This window comes from Thamnophis sirtalis, unplaced genomic scaffold (genome assembly GCF_051295495.1).
Source record: "Thamnophis sirtalis isolate CommonGarterSnake01/CBP01778 unplaced genomic scaffold, rThaSir2_p1.2 scaffold_3, whole genome shotgun sequence".
Lineage (NCBI taxonomy): Eukaryota > Metazoa > Chordata > Lepidosauria > Squamata > Natricidae > Thamnophis > Thamnophis sirtalis.
This window is the reverse complement of record NW_028261383.1, coordinates 14,674,446-14,691,966: the sequence shown is the minus strand read 5'-3', so window position 1 is coordinate 14,691,966 and position 17,521 is coordinate 14,674,446. Positions and strand designations below refer to the sequence as shown.

Here is a 17,521-nt window from a genome sequence, read left to right as displayed (position 1 = left end):
TTCAATGAATGATCTTTATAGGAACAGAGAATGGCTTGATTTTAGAATTGCTTTTCTAGAACACATATGAAATAGCCTCTTCGTATTTTGATGGTTCTACTTTAATAATTGAATGGTTTTGAATCCTGGTTACTCAGAAGATGAATGCTGCAAATAATGGTTTATTTGTGATTCTTACCCTTATAATCTCCCTCTCAAAATGAAATGGTGATGGGTGACTGTCACTTGTATTTGATTTTGGATCAGTGTTGGCTTAAAACTCAGAAGGCTTGTGAAGACAAAATGATTAAATTGGAAAAGGATTTTGTAATTGTTATTAATGACAATGCTAACATGAATATTCTTTATTTTAGTATATCTTTTGATAGCTTTAGAACACTACGCTACATTTTTAATATTCAAGTGGTCAACAATAATTCCAGGCATCTGCAAAATCTTACACTTGGCTACAACATCCATGACAACTATTTGAACACGCTTCTGAGTTCAGATGCCTTGATGGACATGTTGTCTCCTGGAGAAGCCAATATTCCCAACTACAGCTGTGGAAGGAAGGACAACATTTTGGCTCTTATTGATGCAGCTGCTGATGACATCTCTATCCAGATGTCAACATTAGGAGACACCTACAAAGTTCCTCAGGTTTGTAAGTTTATGTTTATTTTTTTTTTTTTTTTGTAATTTGAATGAGTTGGTGGGTTGATATGTGATAGATCCAACCATATTTTCATATGGTTTTCACCAAGCCCATTGTAGGTGTCACAGTTAGGAATTTGGATCCACGCTGTTTAGGACGCAAAGATCAGAGCAGTGACATCAACTCGTGATGTCATCATCATCATCATTACTTTGGGTCTTTTGATTCATACTTGGGAAGGTTCTGTATTCAATCAAAGGGTCTTCTGTACAAAAGGAAAGTGTAACAGAGATGGGAAATTGTGTACATAATCTTAACAAAAATAACATTTTCAATGGTAAACAAATCTCAGATTCAGGGATAGAATTCAAATTAATTATCTTACCTATAGCTGATAATATACCAAGAATTTATGATAGATTATCAGATATCATACGATAATATGACTTATGAACTTGTAGGGAGTATTATCATTAATCAACTATTTTATTTTTAAAAAATTACAAGCATAGTAGCATGACAAATATTTTTTATCATGAAATGTTCACGATGAAATTCATCATAAATAGCTATAAAAAGAGCAATAAAGCCACTATGAAAGATTTTCTGCCAGCTGAAGTATTCAAAAAATATATCCCTAATGGTGGTATAAGGGATGCAGTTTTGAAATGGAGATGAGCACTGCAACCTAGAGTTGAGAATGACTAGCACACATCTTTGAGGGGAATCTTTACCTTTACCTTTAATGGTGGTATAATCTATTGGCAGATTGATTTACACATATTAATGATTCTTACCAGAGGTGGGTGGCTCCCGATTTGGCCCAGTTTGGTAGTAGCGGTGATGGGAGGCCCCGCCCAACCACCGGGATGCTTGTGCGCATGCAGAAGGCTGTTTGAGCTAATAGAAATTGTGGCTAAACTAGTATATGCTAGAATCCTCTTGAGAAGACTGAGAGTGAATAGATGAAGAAAGACATTCTTGCTGAAGAACAAGAAGGCTTTCTAAACAGAGTTTTATTTGACCAAGAGCCCTTAGGTTGCCATCCTCAACAAAACTAAACCTATGTGGAGGGAAGCATGCATGAGTTACTTTAAAATTCTGTCTTAGACCCAGTGCCCAATTATTGGTGTTACATTAAATCTATGGAAACTGACAAACTTCCAAAAATCTGTCTTTTAGAAGAGACAAAATTGGTTGATGGCAATATTATTTATTTTCAAACAGACAGATCGATCAATCGATCGATCGATCGATAGATAAACAGATATACAGAGAGAGAGGGGGGAGAGACAGAGAGAGGGACAGGGAGACAGAGAGAGAGAGAGAGAGAGGGAGGGAGGGAGGGAGGCAGGGGAGAGAGAGGGGGGGAAGAGAGGTATTAAAAAGTAATTACAGGTCCATAGGTCTAATAAACATTGTGGTCAAAATACATGTTAGGAACCTTTTGAATAATATGAGAGGAGGTAGATAAACAAAGAATTTATTGTTGGAAAACAAGCGAGCTTTAGACAGAGTTTTGCCTGACCAAGAGCCCTCAGCATGTAGTCTTCAGCAAAACTAAGTTTACATTAGTATTACATTAAACCTATGGAAACTGTCAGTCTTCCCTGAGAGAGAGAGAGAGAGAGAGAGAGAGAGAAAGAGAGAACACATCTATTAATTAAATGTCAGCTATATAAAATAAATATGTGAATCTTGGACCCCATATTAGATAAATGACCTATTTGGATCCTTATATTAAAGCAACATATATCCTGTTTAGTCAAAATTATCAAAATACATTCAATATGGTTCTTTGTTTGAACAAAACATTTTAATTGACTTATGGACCTGTGTGTCTGATGCCATAAGTTGTGATACAGAAATATCATTGGCATTCTTTATTCTTATTCTTTTAAACTTAGGGTTTTATACTATTGTTATATACAGTCTGAATAATAATGGTATATATTTTTTAAAATTCTTTATTTTCATATGGGTTAATGATTAATCAACAATAAACTATTCTAGTAAGTTCATGAGAGCCAAGCTGGATTTGTTTAAAGCTAAAACATTTTGGAACTGATCTGACCCCAAATATAACACAGAATTCTTCCTTGCTTTTTCAGATCAATTTTGAATTATTTTCAGATTCGCTGCATGATAAAAGTCAATTGCCCTTTTATCACCAGCTTTATCCCAGAAAAGGGATCCTCTACCCAGGAATTGTCCAAGTGCTCTTCCATTTCAGATGGACCCTGGTTGGTCTCTTTGCTTCAGACACAGAAAATGGAGAGAATTTCATGAGGACTTTTACTCCTTTGCTTGTCAAGAGTGGAATCTGTGTTGTTATATCACAATATTTCTCAACAACCCAACTTATAGCAATCCACAGCAATGCCCTCTCTAAGTGGAGACAAGTCAATGTCTACATTCACTACATAGAATATGGTGCTGCTTTGGAAAGAATTCTTCCTTTTCACTTAATACTTAGGCGTTTGCCAGGACCCATTGAAGGGAAAGTCTGGATCACAACACTCATCGGACTACATCCACTGAGAGACCACAGTGCCCTTAAATACGTGAATAGTATCTGGACTGTTGAGTTTGAGAGAAAAAAGCAGCCAATAAAGGATGCTTTTATAAACGGTTTCTTTCTGGATCCACCCTCTGGGCATCAGTCATATGTCTGTTCTTTTTCAAAACATGTCTTTTCCGTCAAAGGTCGGAAAAGATGCACTGAGAAATCACCACTGGAGACCCAAGAGAAAAAGAGCATGGCATGGGCCATGAATTTCCACCATTATTACAGTGCCATTAAGACTCTGGCCGCTGCCTTGAATGCTGCATATTCCTCCAGATTCAGGAGTAGACAGAAGGATGGCAAAGGGAATTTGAGGGCTCCAAGGCTGCAGCCATGGGAGGTATGGAGTCCCAACAAGGATTTAGTTCCTTTGGTAAAGGAATTCAAAATAAAAAGATGGAAACAATATCAACCTACTTGTGTTATAGGACTCCAACAAGTTTGATCAATCTAATCATTCAGGCAATAATGTTCACAAAAATGGGAACTATGGCAGATTTGATATTAAAGATTGCTAATATTTAAATGATGTGTGCATTTTAAAATAAATTCCTATATGTATGGATTTGTGATTAGCATCATATAGAGCCGAGGTGGCACAGTGGTTAGGGTGTAGTACTGCAGGCCACTTCAGGTGACTGTTATCTGCAGTTCAGCGGTTCTAATCTCACCGGCTCAAGGTTGACTCAGCCTTCCATCCTTCCGAGGTGGGTAAAATGAGGACCCAGACTGTGGGGGCGATATGCTGACTCTGTAAACCGCTTAGAGAGGGCTGAAAGCCCTATGAAGCGGTATATAAGTCTAACTGCTATTGCTATTGCTATCATAAAATTTTACCTTCATAAATCTGAGGGATTCCCTTAGATCATCTAGCGCAACATCTCCTCTCTGCAGGAATCCCAGTTAAATCTCTTCTGACTGATGGCTGCTCGGCCTTTGCATTAAGAAAATCAGTGAAGAGATGGCTGCATTTCTCTGCTTCTCTGGCTGAACACTAAAACTCCTTTTAAGTTTCCCTCCTCTCTTATTCAGAATCTTCTCTACTGTAAATGAATTCATTTCTCCATGCCTATTGTCTAGAATAATATTAAACAGATCTTAAGTGTTTGTGTAACATCTTTCAGTTATTCTCCATCACTATTAGTTGGAAAATCAATCAATCAATTAATTAATCAATCAAAATACCTCTGGAAGGGACCTTGGAGGTCTTCTACGAGACCGTCTTCTGCCACATACCTCCCAGCGTCCAATAAGATCACACAGGATGGGCCTTCTCCGGTGCCGTCGACTAGACAATGTCTGGCAGCTCCTAGGGGGAGGGCCTTCTCTGTAGCTGCCCCGGCCCTATGGAATGATCTACCCCCAGAGATTGATTTGGTTTGGTTTTATTAGTTTTGTATGCCGCCCACTCCCGAAGGACTCCGGGCGGCTTACAATAAAAAAGGGAAAGGGGATAAATAAGACAATACAACAATTTAAGATCCAGACCCTCCCCACTCTCTTGGCCTTCCAAAAGTCTATTAAGACCTGGCTATTCTGGCAGGCCTGGGGCTGTTGACCTCTTGAATGAGGTCCAGCCCCACTAAGGTTGAGTGCATGTTGTGTCTTTTTAACTTGCTTTGTCTTTCTATTTTAATTTTTTTAGTATTCTTTTAAAATTGTTTTTATGTAAGCTGCCCGGATTCCTTCGGGATTGGGCGGCATATAAATTCATTAAACTTTGAAACTTTGAACTTTTGAAATTTCTAGTCCAACCCCATGGTCAATCAGAAGACCATATACAACCAAGGATTGCATTATCTTCTTTGGCTGTAGAGCCAAGGTGGCGCAGTGGTTAAATGCAGCACTGCAGGCTACTGCTAGATCAGCAGTTCAGCGGTTCAAATCCCACCGGCTCAGGGTTGACTCAGCCTTCCATCCTTCCGAGGTGGGTAAAATGAGGAACCAGATTGTTGGGGGCAATATGCTGACTCTCTGTAAACCGCTTAGAGAGGGCTGAAAGCCCTATGAAGCGGTATATAAGTCTACTGCTATTGTTGCCACACATTGCTGGATTATGTTTAAGTGATCATCCACTAGGCCTCCAAGGTCCCTCTCACAGTAACAGAAAAGATGTTCTCAGCACCCTTGTGATTTTTTGCTCTAGTAGACCAACATGGTTCTTCCCTCTGCCTTTCCTCAGGACTAAGACATTCACTTCCTGAGATGCCTATGGAGGCATTTGCCAAGTCACATTGGTTTTGTAATGAATTATTATTCTGAGATCATTTTCACAAATAGTTTTATCAAGTTTGATATTGTTCATCATTCTTCCTCTAGATTTCATTTTTCTTCTTCTATGTTGAAGACTTTGTACTTGTTTCTCTTTTAAATTCCATTCAGGGATTTTTCCCCAGCTCATTTTGATAAACATCTTTTCATATCTATTTCTAAATTATACATTTAGACACCAAATTTGCTATCAGCTACCTATGGGTAGCCCTTCAATTCCTTTTCATCAAAATCAATAATGATATTATCATGAAATTATATGATTATTATCAAACCAAATTAATATACTACTAATTCTAATTTATTATGATCATTGACCACTTTATGTTTTTAACAGTATGGGAAAAGTACAAGTGGAATGCTAATAAAAGATAAACATTGTAGCTCCTATCTATAGCTTTGTTCTTATATGAGATAACACAGTTTGTTCTAGTTGCTAAATAAGATATTTTTCTACTGGATATTATTTATGTACTTTTCTCTATGAGGAAATCATAAAAATTTCTTTGGAAGCTTCATCTGTTTGAAAAGAATACAATTTTAAAGTCAGTTTTATCCACTTAGTTGTTATACCATTCATTATACCATCAATTCCTCTTTTAATTAGTTTCCTAATTATCACATCACAAATTAGTTCGTTAATCCCTTGCGATAATCAAATTATATCACCAGCACTCTCACAATATGTTAAAAATGGTAATCGGGGGGGGGGGGGGGAGCCCAGAACTGAATAATACGCAGAGAGAGAAACTCAGACAGGGTCCATCCTAATTTGTGTGTCAAAAGAGTTGATGAGACATTTGTCCTTTCAGATATGCACAATTGCCTCACATCACGAGATGAGCAGCATACAAATTTGATGATAGATAAATAGATTAGATGGATGGATGGGTGCGTGGATGATAGATATTCTCTAAATGTTACCTAATCACTTATTGTTCCCGTGGAGTTCATAAATGTTATGTTTATGGGATTTATTTGTGACCTGATTTAGAAAGTTTCCTATGATTGACATATTTTGTCAATCACAAAATATATATTTGACACAAAATTATATTATATTTTTTTCAAAACATATGTTGACAATATATAATTGACAAACTTTGCTGAAGTTTTCTTTTCCATTTTTTGAAGATAGCAACGTGTTCTCCCTACGAAGAATATTTGCAAGTTAGACAACTGTAAAAGAAAGATTCTGTTTAGAACAGACAAAAAGGGGATAAGTTACCAAATTTGTTGCTTTTGAAATTCTTTGATATCCCCATTTTAGTTCCATCCCTTTCTGGAGAAGAATGAGTTTTGCAATTTTTCCAAATACGAACTGTACTTGGACCAAAATGGAGATGTAAAGGCTGATATGAAGCTCATTAACTGGGTGTTTCTTCACAAGAAGAATCTCAGGAAAGACCACATCGTGACTTTTGAAAGACAGAGAATTATTATCAACCAATATCATATGTCATGGCTAAAGTTGCACAACAGGGTAGGAGAAATATTGATGTCTTTTCTCTACTTTCCAAAGGGTTCTGATCCATTTCATTGGGCTAAGCCTATGTACCCTGGATTAGTGTTGAAATGGAGAAACTGCATGAAATTAATAAGAGATGCCTTCATGTACCGGTGCCTGCCAGGAGCACCATGTACCATTCCGGTACGGTGCTCCGGAGGGCCCACCCGCCTGCCCGTGCTCCTTACCGGTATTTGAAGTTTTCGGGGCTTCCGCACACGGAGTGTACAGTGCCTGCACAATGCTCCGCCGAGCAGCTGGAGAGTCACAGGTGCTAAGTATGTATGCATGCACTGCGCACATGTATGCGCGCACTGCACATGTTCATATGGCGGACGCCCAGCACCGTTACACCGTACCAGTTACACTGAGGTCCAGAACCCACCACTGCTTCATTAATAGGGATTTTGGTTTGCTTCTTCCTTGTCCTCAAATACCCAACAAGAAGATACATTTGTTGACCAGTCCCTGGGTTTAGAATTGGACTGAGTCAGATGAAATTGAATCAAGAATGGTTTTGGTTATTGAGAAATTAGCTTTGGAATTAGGATTTACCTTGAACCGATTGGTGTCCCATGAAAGGGCAAGGAAAGATGTTTTTAAGCAACCCAGAACTCTGGGTAACCCAGAGTTGTTACCTATTACAATCTCTCACTCCTCTGAGATCGTGAAATAGGCCATCTGCTCCTATGAAGGAGGTCCAAGAAGTTTTGTTGACATGGTGTCAAAATGACTAGACTGCTGAGTGACAATGCCCTGACCCTGAAAATTGAAAATCGAAAACACAACTTTGACTCAGAGAAAAGCCTTTCCTGTTATCTGAAATAACAAAAGACAATTTAGAAGGAAATGCTGCTTAGATTTGGGCTTTGGCTTGTAAGAGGAGACTTCATCGAAAAACCCCTTGAATGCAATTGTTGATATTGTTAGCTTCCTTAACGTATTCGCGCGCGGGGGGGGGGGGGGAATGGAGGCTCCAAATTTAATTAATAACAATTAATTTGTTCTTTTATGGCAGTTGTTACTTAATTGTAGTTCTTCAACAGAAAGGACCTTGTCTTGGATACTTAGCTGAGCTTCAGACATTCTCTCACATGACTCATATGTGCTGCAGCAAAAGTTTCCTGATTTATACTTTATGAGGGACACATTCCCATAACCTCACCTCTATCTCATAGTACTACAGTACTAGAAAGTGAGCAGTCACTTTTATTTCGAGAGCATGTCACCAAGTCAAGATGGTTAGTGCTACCATAATTCAGAATTCATTGTTTTTCTACTTAGTCTCTTCCTCAGTCCAAATGTGTGGAAAAATGTCATCCTGGATTTGTCAAGCAGAAGCGAGAAGGAGAGCCATTTTGCTGTTACGACTGTGTTCCTTGTCCAGAGGGGACCATCTCCACTCAGGAAGGTGGGTGACACTGGAGGAAAGGACAGGCCTTGTGGAAGTGGATTCATCCAGAACAATTTTCACCAAAGTGAAAGTTAAAGGACAAAATGAAAAATCGTAAAGACCTTGATAGGGATTGGAAAATATGGCATTTTGGGCAAATTTTGCTACTGCCAAAGAAAATACTGATTCTGTTTATTAGTTTGGATCTGTCTTTCCATGTTTATTTTTCTAGAAACATTTAAGTTCTTTGAAACTGAGAGAATAGTCTTAGGACCATTTCCAGGAAGGATTATTGCAATGCTCTTTACATGGGCCTCCCCTTTTGGATCACTGGAAGCTATCACTGGTCCATAATGAGGTGCTGTGGACAATTATTGAGGCATCTCATTGCATCAATATTACCACTGGTCACAGTAATCATTCTAGATTATTTGCAGGACTATCTTTCTCTGCCAGTCAACTACATTTCAGAAGATAGGCATACTCTGAGTCCAGTACGGTACTAAGTACCATCTGGAAGGACTCCAATAAGCTGATTATTTATAACTGAGTATTTACTTCTAATAATCTGGGTTACTATGAAAATTCTGCAGATTACACAGGAAAGCAAAGAAAAGGTTTTAGGATTTTCCCCAATTTCATAGACCTTAGCTTTATATGGTTTAGAAAATAATGTTCTTGCTACCTTCATTCTGAGGAGATATTAAGAAATAATCTTGGAAAATGCTGCTGGTATCAGCTGTTGTCCCAAGAAGGTATTTCTTGAAATGTAAAGGACAGAATTTTAAGGAAGTATTGTCTTTTTATTTTCTCAGATACAGAAAAATGCACCAAGTGTCCAGATGATCAATATCCAAATGAGGACCGAGTTCAATGTACCTTCAAAGTAATAATCTTCTTGTCTTATAAAGAATATTTGAGCTTCATACTCAACTCTTTTGCCCTACTCCTGTTCCTAACTACAGGCCTTGTTTTAATCTTATTCATTAAATATCGAGAAACCCCCATTGTCAAAGCCAACAACCGGGACCTCTCTTACACCCTCCTGGTCTCCCTCCTGCTTTGCTTCTTGACCCCTCTTCTCTTTATTGGTCAACCAAGGAAAGCCACCTGCCTTCTCCGACAAACAGTGTTCAGCATCATTTTCTCAGTTGCCGTTTCTTCTCTCCTGGCCAAGACAATCACAGTGGTGCTGGCTTTCCTGGCCACAAAACCAGGAAACCAAGTGAAGAGATGGTTGAAGAAGAGCTGGGCCAACTCCATTATCCTTTCTTCTGCTGCTATCCAAATTATCATCTGCTCCATCTGGCTTGGAGCTTCCCCCCCATTCCCTGACTCTGACTTTCACTCCCAGCCTGGAGTGATCATCCTGCAATGCAATGAAGGATCTGTTGTCATGTTCTACACTACCCTCAGTTATCTGGGCTTCCTGGCTGCCATCTGCTTTACAGTGGCTTTCCTAGCCAGGAAACTGCCTGGAGCTTTCAATGAAACCAAACTGATCACCTTCAGCATGCTGGTCTTTTGCAGTGTCTGGGTGACCTTTGTGCCCACCTATCTGAGCACCAAAGGGAAATACATGGTGGCTGTTCAGGTCTTCTCCATCTTGTCCTCCAGTGCTGGTCTGTTGGGCTGTATCTTCATCCCCAAGTGCTACATTATCCTTCTGAGGCCAGATTTGAATACTAAGAAGCAGCTTATGGCCAAAACAAATGCAAAAATGTGAAACTTAAGAATTCACCCTCTCAAAATTCTCAAAGAATCCAAACCTTGAATATGGTGCAAGATTTGGAAAAATTGAAGGCCAGTCAGAAAATAGTGTCCTCCAGCCTTTTCCAGCTAATTGGAAGATGGCCATTTAGCTCTTTTCAGTAGTTGAATTATCATATCTATCTGTGCCCATAACTGAGCCCTGAAAATACCCCACCAAGATATTTTAAATGTGACATTTATACAGTGGGAATCTTGTTTATATATCACAAATAATTGTATAACTGCAGGGAGCTGTAAAAATGCCATTATTTTAGTTGTATGATAGTCTTATTTGCAATTGGGGTCTTTGTCATATTGGACCTACGATCTCAAGGTCATCAACCTAATATTGCTCATTATTATAAATTATTATAGAGATAGTGGTTGTTGTGAAGAAGCATGTGATTTCTCCTCTTGCAGATGGAAATGTGGACTGTGGGAGTGCTTACCTGCTCGTTCTGCTCAGTCATTGCATCTCTTTCTACTCATCCCTACAACACGTGAAGAGTGTGTGAAGCAGGACACAGAACGTTACAGACATACTTGTGGGATTTTGTAGGTGGCAAACAGGGCAGCAATCTCAGAGGAGGTGAGATTGCTGCCCTGTTTGTTGCCCCCTCCCTCCCTCTCTCAAATTACATTGTAACTCTTTTTAAAAATAGTCTCTCTTGTCCAATCATTAAAAGCATGTTGTAAGAGGATTTTTGTGGACATTTTATGAAAAAAGACACTAAGGGTGTTTCAGTCACCAATAAAGGTACATTGCCCTTTAATTCAGGTATGCCTTGACTGACACTTTTCACACTTATGACCTTGGCAGCATTTTAATATTCATTTTGATTTACATTCGGATGCTTGAAAACTGACTCATATTTATGAAGGTTGCAGTATCCCGGGGCCATGTGATCTCCTTTTGCAACCTTCTGACAAGCAAAGTTGATGGGGAAAACAGATTCACTTAACAACCATGTTATTAATTTAATAACCGTAGGGATTCCCTTAACAAATGTGGCAAGAAAAGTCATAAAATGAGGCAAAGCTCACCTAACAAATTTCTCACTCAGCCACCTACATTTTGCGCTCAATTGAGGTCATAAGTTGAGGATTACCTGTAAAAGAAATCAATTTGTCCATCTCAGCAAATTCTGTCCATTTCACCAACCAATTCCTCCATGGTGGGCAGTGCTGAATTTTTTTGAATCTTCCATGTGGAATAGAAAAAATGGTTGCTGCCAGTTTAGATTCAAAGTTGACAGTTGCTGCAGTCAACTGTCCCTGATCGGAATCTTTGTTCTGTTGCTAGGCAACTAACTTAACGGAACCTCCCTCCTGCTCTCCTTTCTCCTGGGCTATGACAAGTCAACACTTCAAGAGCCAAAATAACCAACAAAGGGGACAAAGGACAATCTTGGCTTGTCCCCTTCTAGATATCACATGATTTACTTAGATCACCATTAATCATAACTAGAGTCTTCTGACACTAAATTCCTTGAATAAAATTCTCAGCAAAGTGCATATCTTCCAGAACTTTAAGTAAAAAAGGCCAATTCAAATCCCAGGTCCCCTCAAACTACCTTCTGGGTGGATGTGGGAAGAAATCAAGTCTCACCATCCACCACATTGAGGACACTGCCACCCTCTCACCTACAGACCTCAAAGTCCACTCTTTATTTAACAAACCAAGAAACTTCAAAATATAGAGGATTTCAGTGTCTTAACATGAATAGGGAAGGACAACACAGAGATGTCAAGGGGAAAAAAACTTTCAATCCCTCCTTTAACTTTCTCTCTAATTATGCAATGATACAAGCTATCACTTTCCTGCCTTTTAGTCACCTCTCATCCAAACCCTGATTTTTCTGATCTGTTCTATTTCTAGAACAGATTGGAAATGAAATTTCACTTCAGATACAAGGAATTTTAAAATCTGCTCCAATTTAAGGTACAGAAACGAAGATTTAACATAAAAGAAAATCACAAACAGGCCTGGTTTTAACTTTAGACAGGGTTCAAGGGGCTGATTGCCTCCATAGCTCTGGATAACCTTGCCCAGGAGACTTTGGAGGAGATACCATCTTGAAGGACAGCAAAAGTTACCAGGTTGTTGATATATCTACATCCATTTCCTGGATGAGTCCTGAAAGGAAGGATAACAACTAGAGAACAGTTCCTCCAGGGATGTATCTGTGATTTTTTTTTCAGCTTCTCCTCTGCAAATGGGACCGAGAAGTAGTTTAGGATCCCAAGAGGAAAAGTTGTTTCTCAGTCACAATTCTGGGTTTGGCACATCCTCTGCTGCTCAAGTGATGTAAACATTAGACTGAAGCAAGATGCAAAGGTCTTGCATCAGGAAAGAATATATGCATCAGATCACAGTCTGTTGTGACACAAGTTTTGGGACAGGCAGGAGCTGTGCTTTTGAATGTAAATTTCTTTCCTTTCAAGATGAAAGTCAGTTTGTCTCTGTGAATTGGGAAAGTCACTGGCCCTTCCATATTGTAGAGTGTTTTGAATTCTTCTCATTCTTCTTTTTCTTTCAACCCTATGAATTATGGGCCTCTTTCTTATTCTTCTGATGCTTCTGGTGTCGCAGCAAGTCTTTGGGAAGCTTAGACTGAAGTGCCCACTGAGTTTGGAGGATCGAGATGAAAGCCACCCATGGAGCTATTATAGGTGAGGAGACCATCTCATTGGTGTAGTCCTTTGTGCAACAAGAATATCACGTGAAATGTTGCCTTTCAACATGGCTCCAAATTAAAAGTCTCACTCGTAAGTCATGAATGTGTGTGATGGAGTTGCCTTTCCTCCATTTACGGTTCTGTTCTTTTTATTTCTCTGACTCCTATGTTACAGGACCTGTCTAATTTCCTGAATGCTTTTGATTTTCACGGCTTCCCTCTTTTGTCTCCTTTTGCAGAAGAGACTCAAATCCAGAGATGGGGCAAGGGGAACGCCTGAAAGAAGTCCAGATTGTTTCCCCGTCCCTATCCAGGGCAGAGTTTATCAGTTGAATGCTAAATTTTCTTTAAAACAATGATTAAAAGAGCTGTAGTTTCCTTTGCCCTTTTCCATACTTTTATGACATCTCACTGATAGCCATTCCCTGATTCTTATAGAAAAAGACAACAGGTTATTTGTAGAATTGCTTTTCCTGCCCACCTATGAAATTGCTTTTCCTGGCCACCTTCTTTTTATGGTGGTTCTACTCTAATGATTGAATTAGTCTGAAACCGAGTTATTGGAGAAACGAATATCAGCCCTACTAGCAATAGCAATAGCAATAGCAATAGCAGTAGACTTATATACCGCTTCATAGGCCTTTCAGGCCTCTCTAAGCGGTTTACAGAGAGTCAGCATATTGCCCCCAACAATCTGGGTCCTCATTTTACCCACCTCGGAAGGATGGAAGGCTGAGTCAACCCTGAGCCGGTGAGATTTGAACCGCTGACCTGCTGATCTAGCAGTAGCCTGCAGTGCTGCATTTAACCACTGCGCCACCTTGGCTCTTTCCTCCATACTATAAAACGATATATTTGTAACTTTTAACCCTGGTGGAGGTTAATCTCAATACCATCTTCTGAACAATAATAAAACAGGTGTATAGATCCAAAGAGAAATAAATCAACTTGAACATTATTTTACAGTAAGACATTTGATGAAATGCATAGAATCACCCGCTTCATTATGACTATTGAAGAGGTCAGCAAGAATAGATGGTACCTGCAAAATTTCACCCTTGGCTACAACATCCAGAATGACTATTTTAACACAATTGGCACTTCAGAAGCTTTGCTGGACATGCTCTCTACTGGAGAGGCCAATGTTCCCAATTACAGCTGTGGAAGGAAGGACAACCTTTTGGCTCTTCTTGATGCAGCTGCCAGTGATATCTCCATCCAGATGTCAACCTTAGTAGGCACCTACAAAGTGGCACAGGTTTGTGTGTGTGTGTTTCTGTATCTGTTCAAGTGAATGGAACAATAGATCCAACCATTTTGTTTATGTTTTTTTATTTACTTTATTGTCATTGCATCTCGTACAATGAAATTAAATGTCATCTTCAATGTACATCATATATAAGAAATCTATAAAAATAAAACAAAAACACACATCCTTCACATTCTATACAATTGAATTGAATACCCCTGATACTGCATTAGTATAACACTATACAGTCGAATTCAATATAGTTACTGCTCTGAGATAGAAGCTGTTTGTCCTTGTTTTTATTATCTTGTACCATCTGCTATGAACTATGGTACGTAGTAGTTAAAAAATGAGATGGATCTTTAAGAATGTTTTGAACTTTCTTAAGGCTGCAGGAGCTATAAAGCTCTTCCAAAGAGGGGAGAACGCAACCAATGATCCTCCGGGCAATGGTGTTAACCCTCTGGAGCACTGTCCTATCTGCCACTGTGCAATTGGCAAACCATACACAGGTGCAGTAAGTTAAAATACTCTCTATGGTACAGCAGTAGGTCACCACCAATTTTTCATTCAGTTGTTGTTTCCTGAGAAGTCTCAGGTAGTATATTCTCTGCTGGGCCCTTTTGACCAGTGCTGCAATGTGAATGCCCCAGGTCAGGTCCTCTTTTAAGATAACATCCCAAAACTGGCCACTTGCTTCACTTCGTCTCCATTAATGATGTTTGTCCATCATGTTCAAAGAGGACCTTGGCATCTATCAGGTTGTGGGCTAGCCACGATATGTCCTCAAGTGGTTGGTAAGGCCTATACAGGCATGAAATGTTCTGCTACCATTGTTGCAGAATTTGCAGATCTGGCTTTGTGGAGTGCTCGCTTCTTTTGTGCTATGGTTGTTCTTCTGTCCTCAGATGTCTGGCAGCCTTGGTGGATTATCTGATCTAGTCCTTCTGTAGTCCACTATAACCTCCTTGGTCTTATTGGTGTTAAGGACCAAGTTATTGTCTCCACACCATGAAAGTAACCGGTTTACTTCATCTTGATAGGCAGATTCATCCCCCCAGAGATGAATCCCACCACTGTTGTATCATCTGCAAAATTAATAATAATATTATTGGCATGAGTGGGAATGCAGTCATGTACATAAAGAGTACAGAGTAAGGGACTCAACACACAACCCTGTGGTGTGCCAGTGTTAAGAATAAGGGCTGAGGAGGTATGAATCATGGAATTCAAGAAATGCTTTTCACTGTGGCCATTTCAGATGTCATTGCTCTAGGATCCAGAGTGGGGAAGGATCAAAGCAGTCATATCCTCTCATGACACCATCCCCATTGCTTTGTGGGTTTCTGCTACACATTTGTGAAAGTGAGGAGAGGCTCTGTGTCTAATCAAATTGTCTTATGTATAAAAGGAAAATGAAGCAATGATGGAAAGCTCTTGTTTTGTACATTATCTTAGCCAAAATAATATTTTTCAATGGTAACATATTCTAGATTCATGATTCATCCACTCAGGAAGGTAAGTAACTCTGGAGAAAGTATGCTGTATTCATCCAGAGCATCTAGATAGAGATGCATGTTAAAGACACATTTAATTTTGAACATGTTGCTGTTTTTCTTCCATAATGAGAGGAATAAGAAAAAGATCTTGAAGGATGAGATTGGAAGAGATAGAAGAACTTGGTGGATTCTTCAAGAGTACTTGTGTTAGGAGAAATCTTTCCTTCCTCAGTGAAAAGCAGCTCCTTCAGGTTTCTTCTATTGAGAGACCAGTTACATCAGTAACTGTTTAAACTATTGGTAATTCTTTTGTTCAGTATTTAGGTTAGCTAACATTTGACTTAAACAACTGTTTAAGAGAGGACAGATATGAGTGATGTCCTGGGTTCTGCGAAAGGTTAGCAGATTTCTTCAAAATTATTTACTTTATTTATTTATGGTCTCAACCTCATCTCCTTAATAGCTCTATGGGAATCAGTATTCCCATTCCCCTGAGGTCTGTGAAGTGTTGGAAGAAAATGGATGTTACAAGTTCCTCATTCAAATGACACATTTCCTCGCATAAACTCCCCATCCTCGTGGTCACAGCTACTGGATGACAAAATGTAAATATTAAACCTTCCCCCAGGACTGAAGCCAGACCTTCCTCCCTACTGGATCCTCTGTAACCACCAGAAGGCAGGCTGAGTTCATGTGCTTTCTGGGGACAATAGAAAATCCGCTCTATAAAAGTGACCACGTCAAATGAACTCCAGCTCTGCCTCAAGCAATTTGCACTGTGGTGCTCTTTGGAAGACCCAGCCTGGATCTGAACCAGAATCTTCTTCTAATGATATATCCAACAAAGCCAGGGCTTGCCTGCCAAATCTGTTTTTCAAAGAGGAGCTTTCAAAAGAGTCATCTAAAGTTGATCCAAGGTCAAATTTGGTCCAAGATCAAAATGCCAGCCAGTCCAAGCATCTAAGGTTCAACAGTAAAATTCATACCCCGATTCACACATTTGAGTATTAAATATAATTTCCAACAAAGAGAAGAGAGGAAACCCAGTCTCTTTTATATAGGCTGTTTCTCCTTGAAATATTGCTGCAGCCAAGTGTCACCGATCCGAATCTTGACTCTGTTGCTAGGCAACTAACCTAATGGAGCCCCCTTTCTCTCTCCTTTCTCCTGGGCCATGATAAATCAACACTTTAAGAGTCAAAATAAACAACAAAAAGGACAAAGGACCCCTTCTGAATATCAGATTTTAGTTAGATCACCATTAATCATAATTTGAATCTTCTGAAATGTATATATATCAACTTAGTTCTTTAATTGGAAGAGCCAAGGTGGCGCAGTGGTTAAATGCAGCACTGCAGGCTACTTCAGCTGACTGCAGTTCAGCAGTTCGGCTGTTCAAATCCCACCAGGCTCAAGGTTGACTCAGCCTTCCGTCCTTCCGAGGTGGGTAAAATGAGGACCCGGATTGTTGTTGGGGGCAATATGCTGACTCTGTAAACCGCTTAGAGAGGGCTGAAAGCCCTATGAAGCGGTATATAAGTCTTGCTATTGCTATTGCTATAATTTTCTTTACCAAAGTCCATATCTTTCAGAACTTTGAATTCAAACATATGTCTGTCTGTCTGTCTGTCTGTCTGTATGTATGTATGTATTTTTCATCTTTTTAAATCATTTCTCTCAGAATGCCACATTGCTTCCTTTGCATCTAGAAACATTAACCTAGCTTGTTTTTCATTAAATTCCCTTTTATCCAATACAATTCTCACATTGTCTTTTTTTAGATAAGACAAACACTGATCTTCGTGAATAAACTTTTGTCATCAGTTTTCTAATCTATTGGCCAAAATTAATGTAAACACTTTATCATCATGATTCAATAGGGAAATTGGTCCATAGTTCCCAGGTTATCTCTTTAACAGTTATAGTGTTGCCTTGAATTTCAAGCTTCCTTATTAGCATTTTAAACTAT

At 39.2% G+C, this 17,521-nt stretch overlaps 1 protein-coding gene across 1 annotated transcript; it reads left to right on the top strand.

Annotated features, from left to right (window-relative positions):
• The first annotated feature begins 282 nt into the window (after nucleotides 1–282).
• On the top strand, nucleotides 283–16,117 carry LOC148047257 (vomeronasal type-2 receptor 26-like). Its single transcript, XM_087708012.1, has 3 exons — nucleotides 283–642; nucleotides 2,749–3,543; nucleotides 16,016–16,117. Exons 1-3 carry the CDS (start codon nucleotides 283–285, stop codon nucleotides 16,115–16,117), a joined length of 1,257 nt encoding a protein of 418 aa, XP_087564138.1.
• The last annotated feature ends 1,404 nt before the right edge of the window (nucleotides 16,118–17,521 follow it).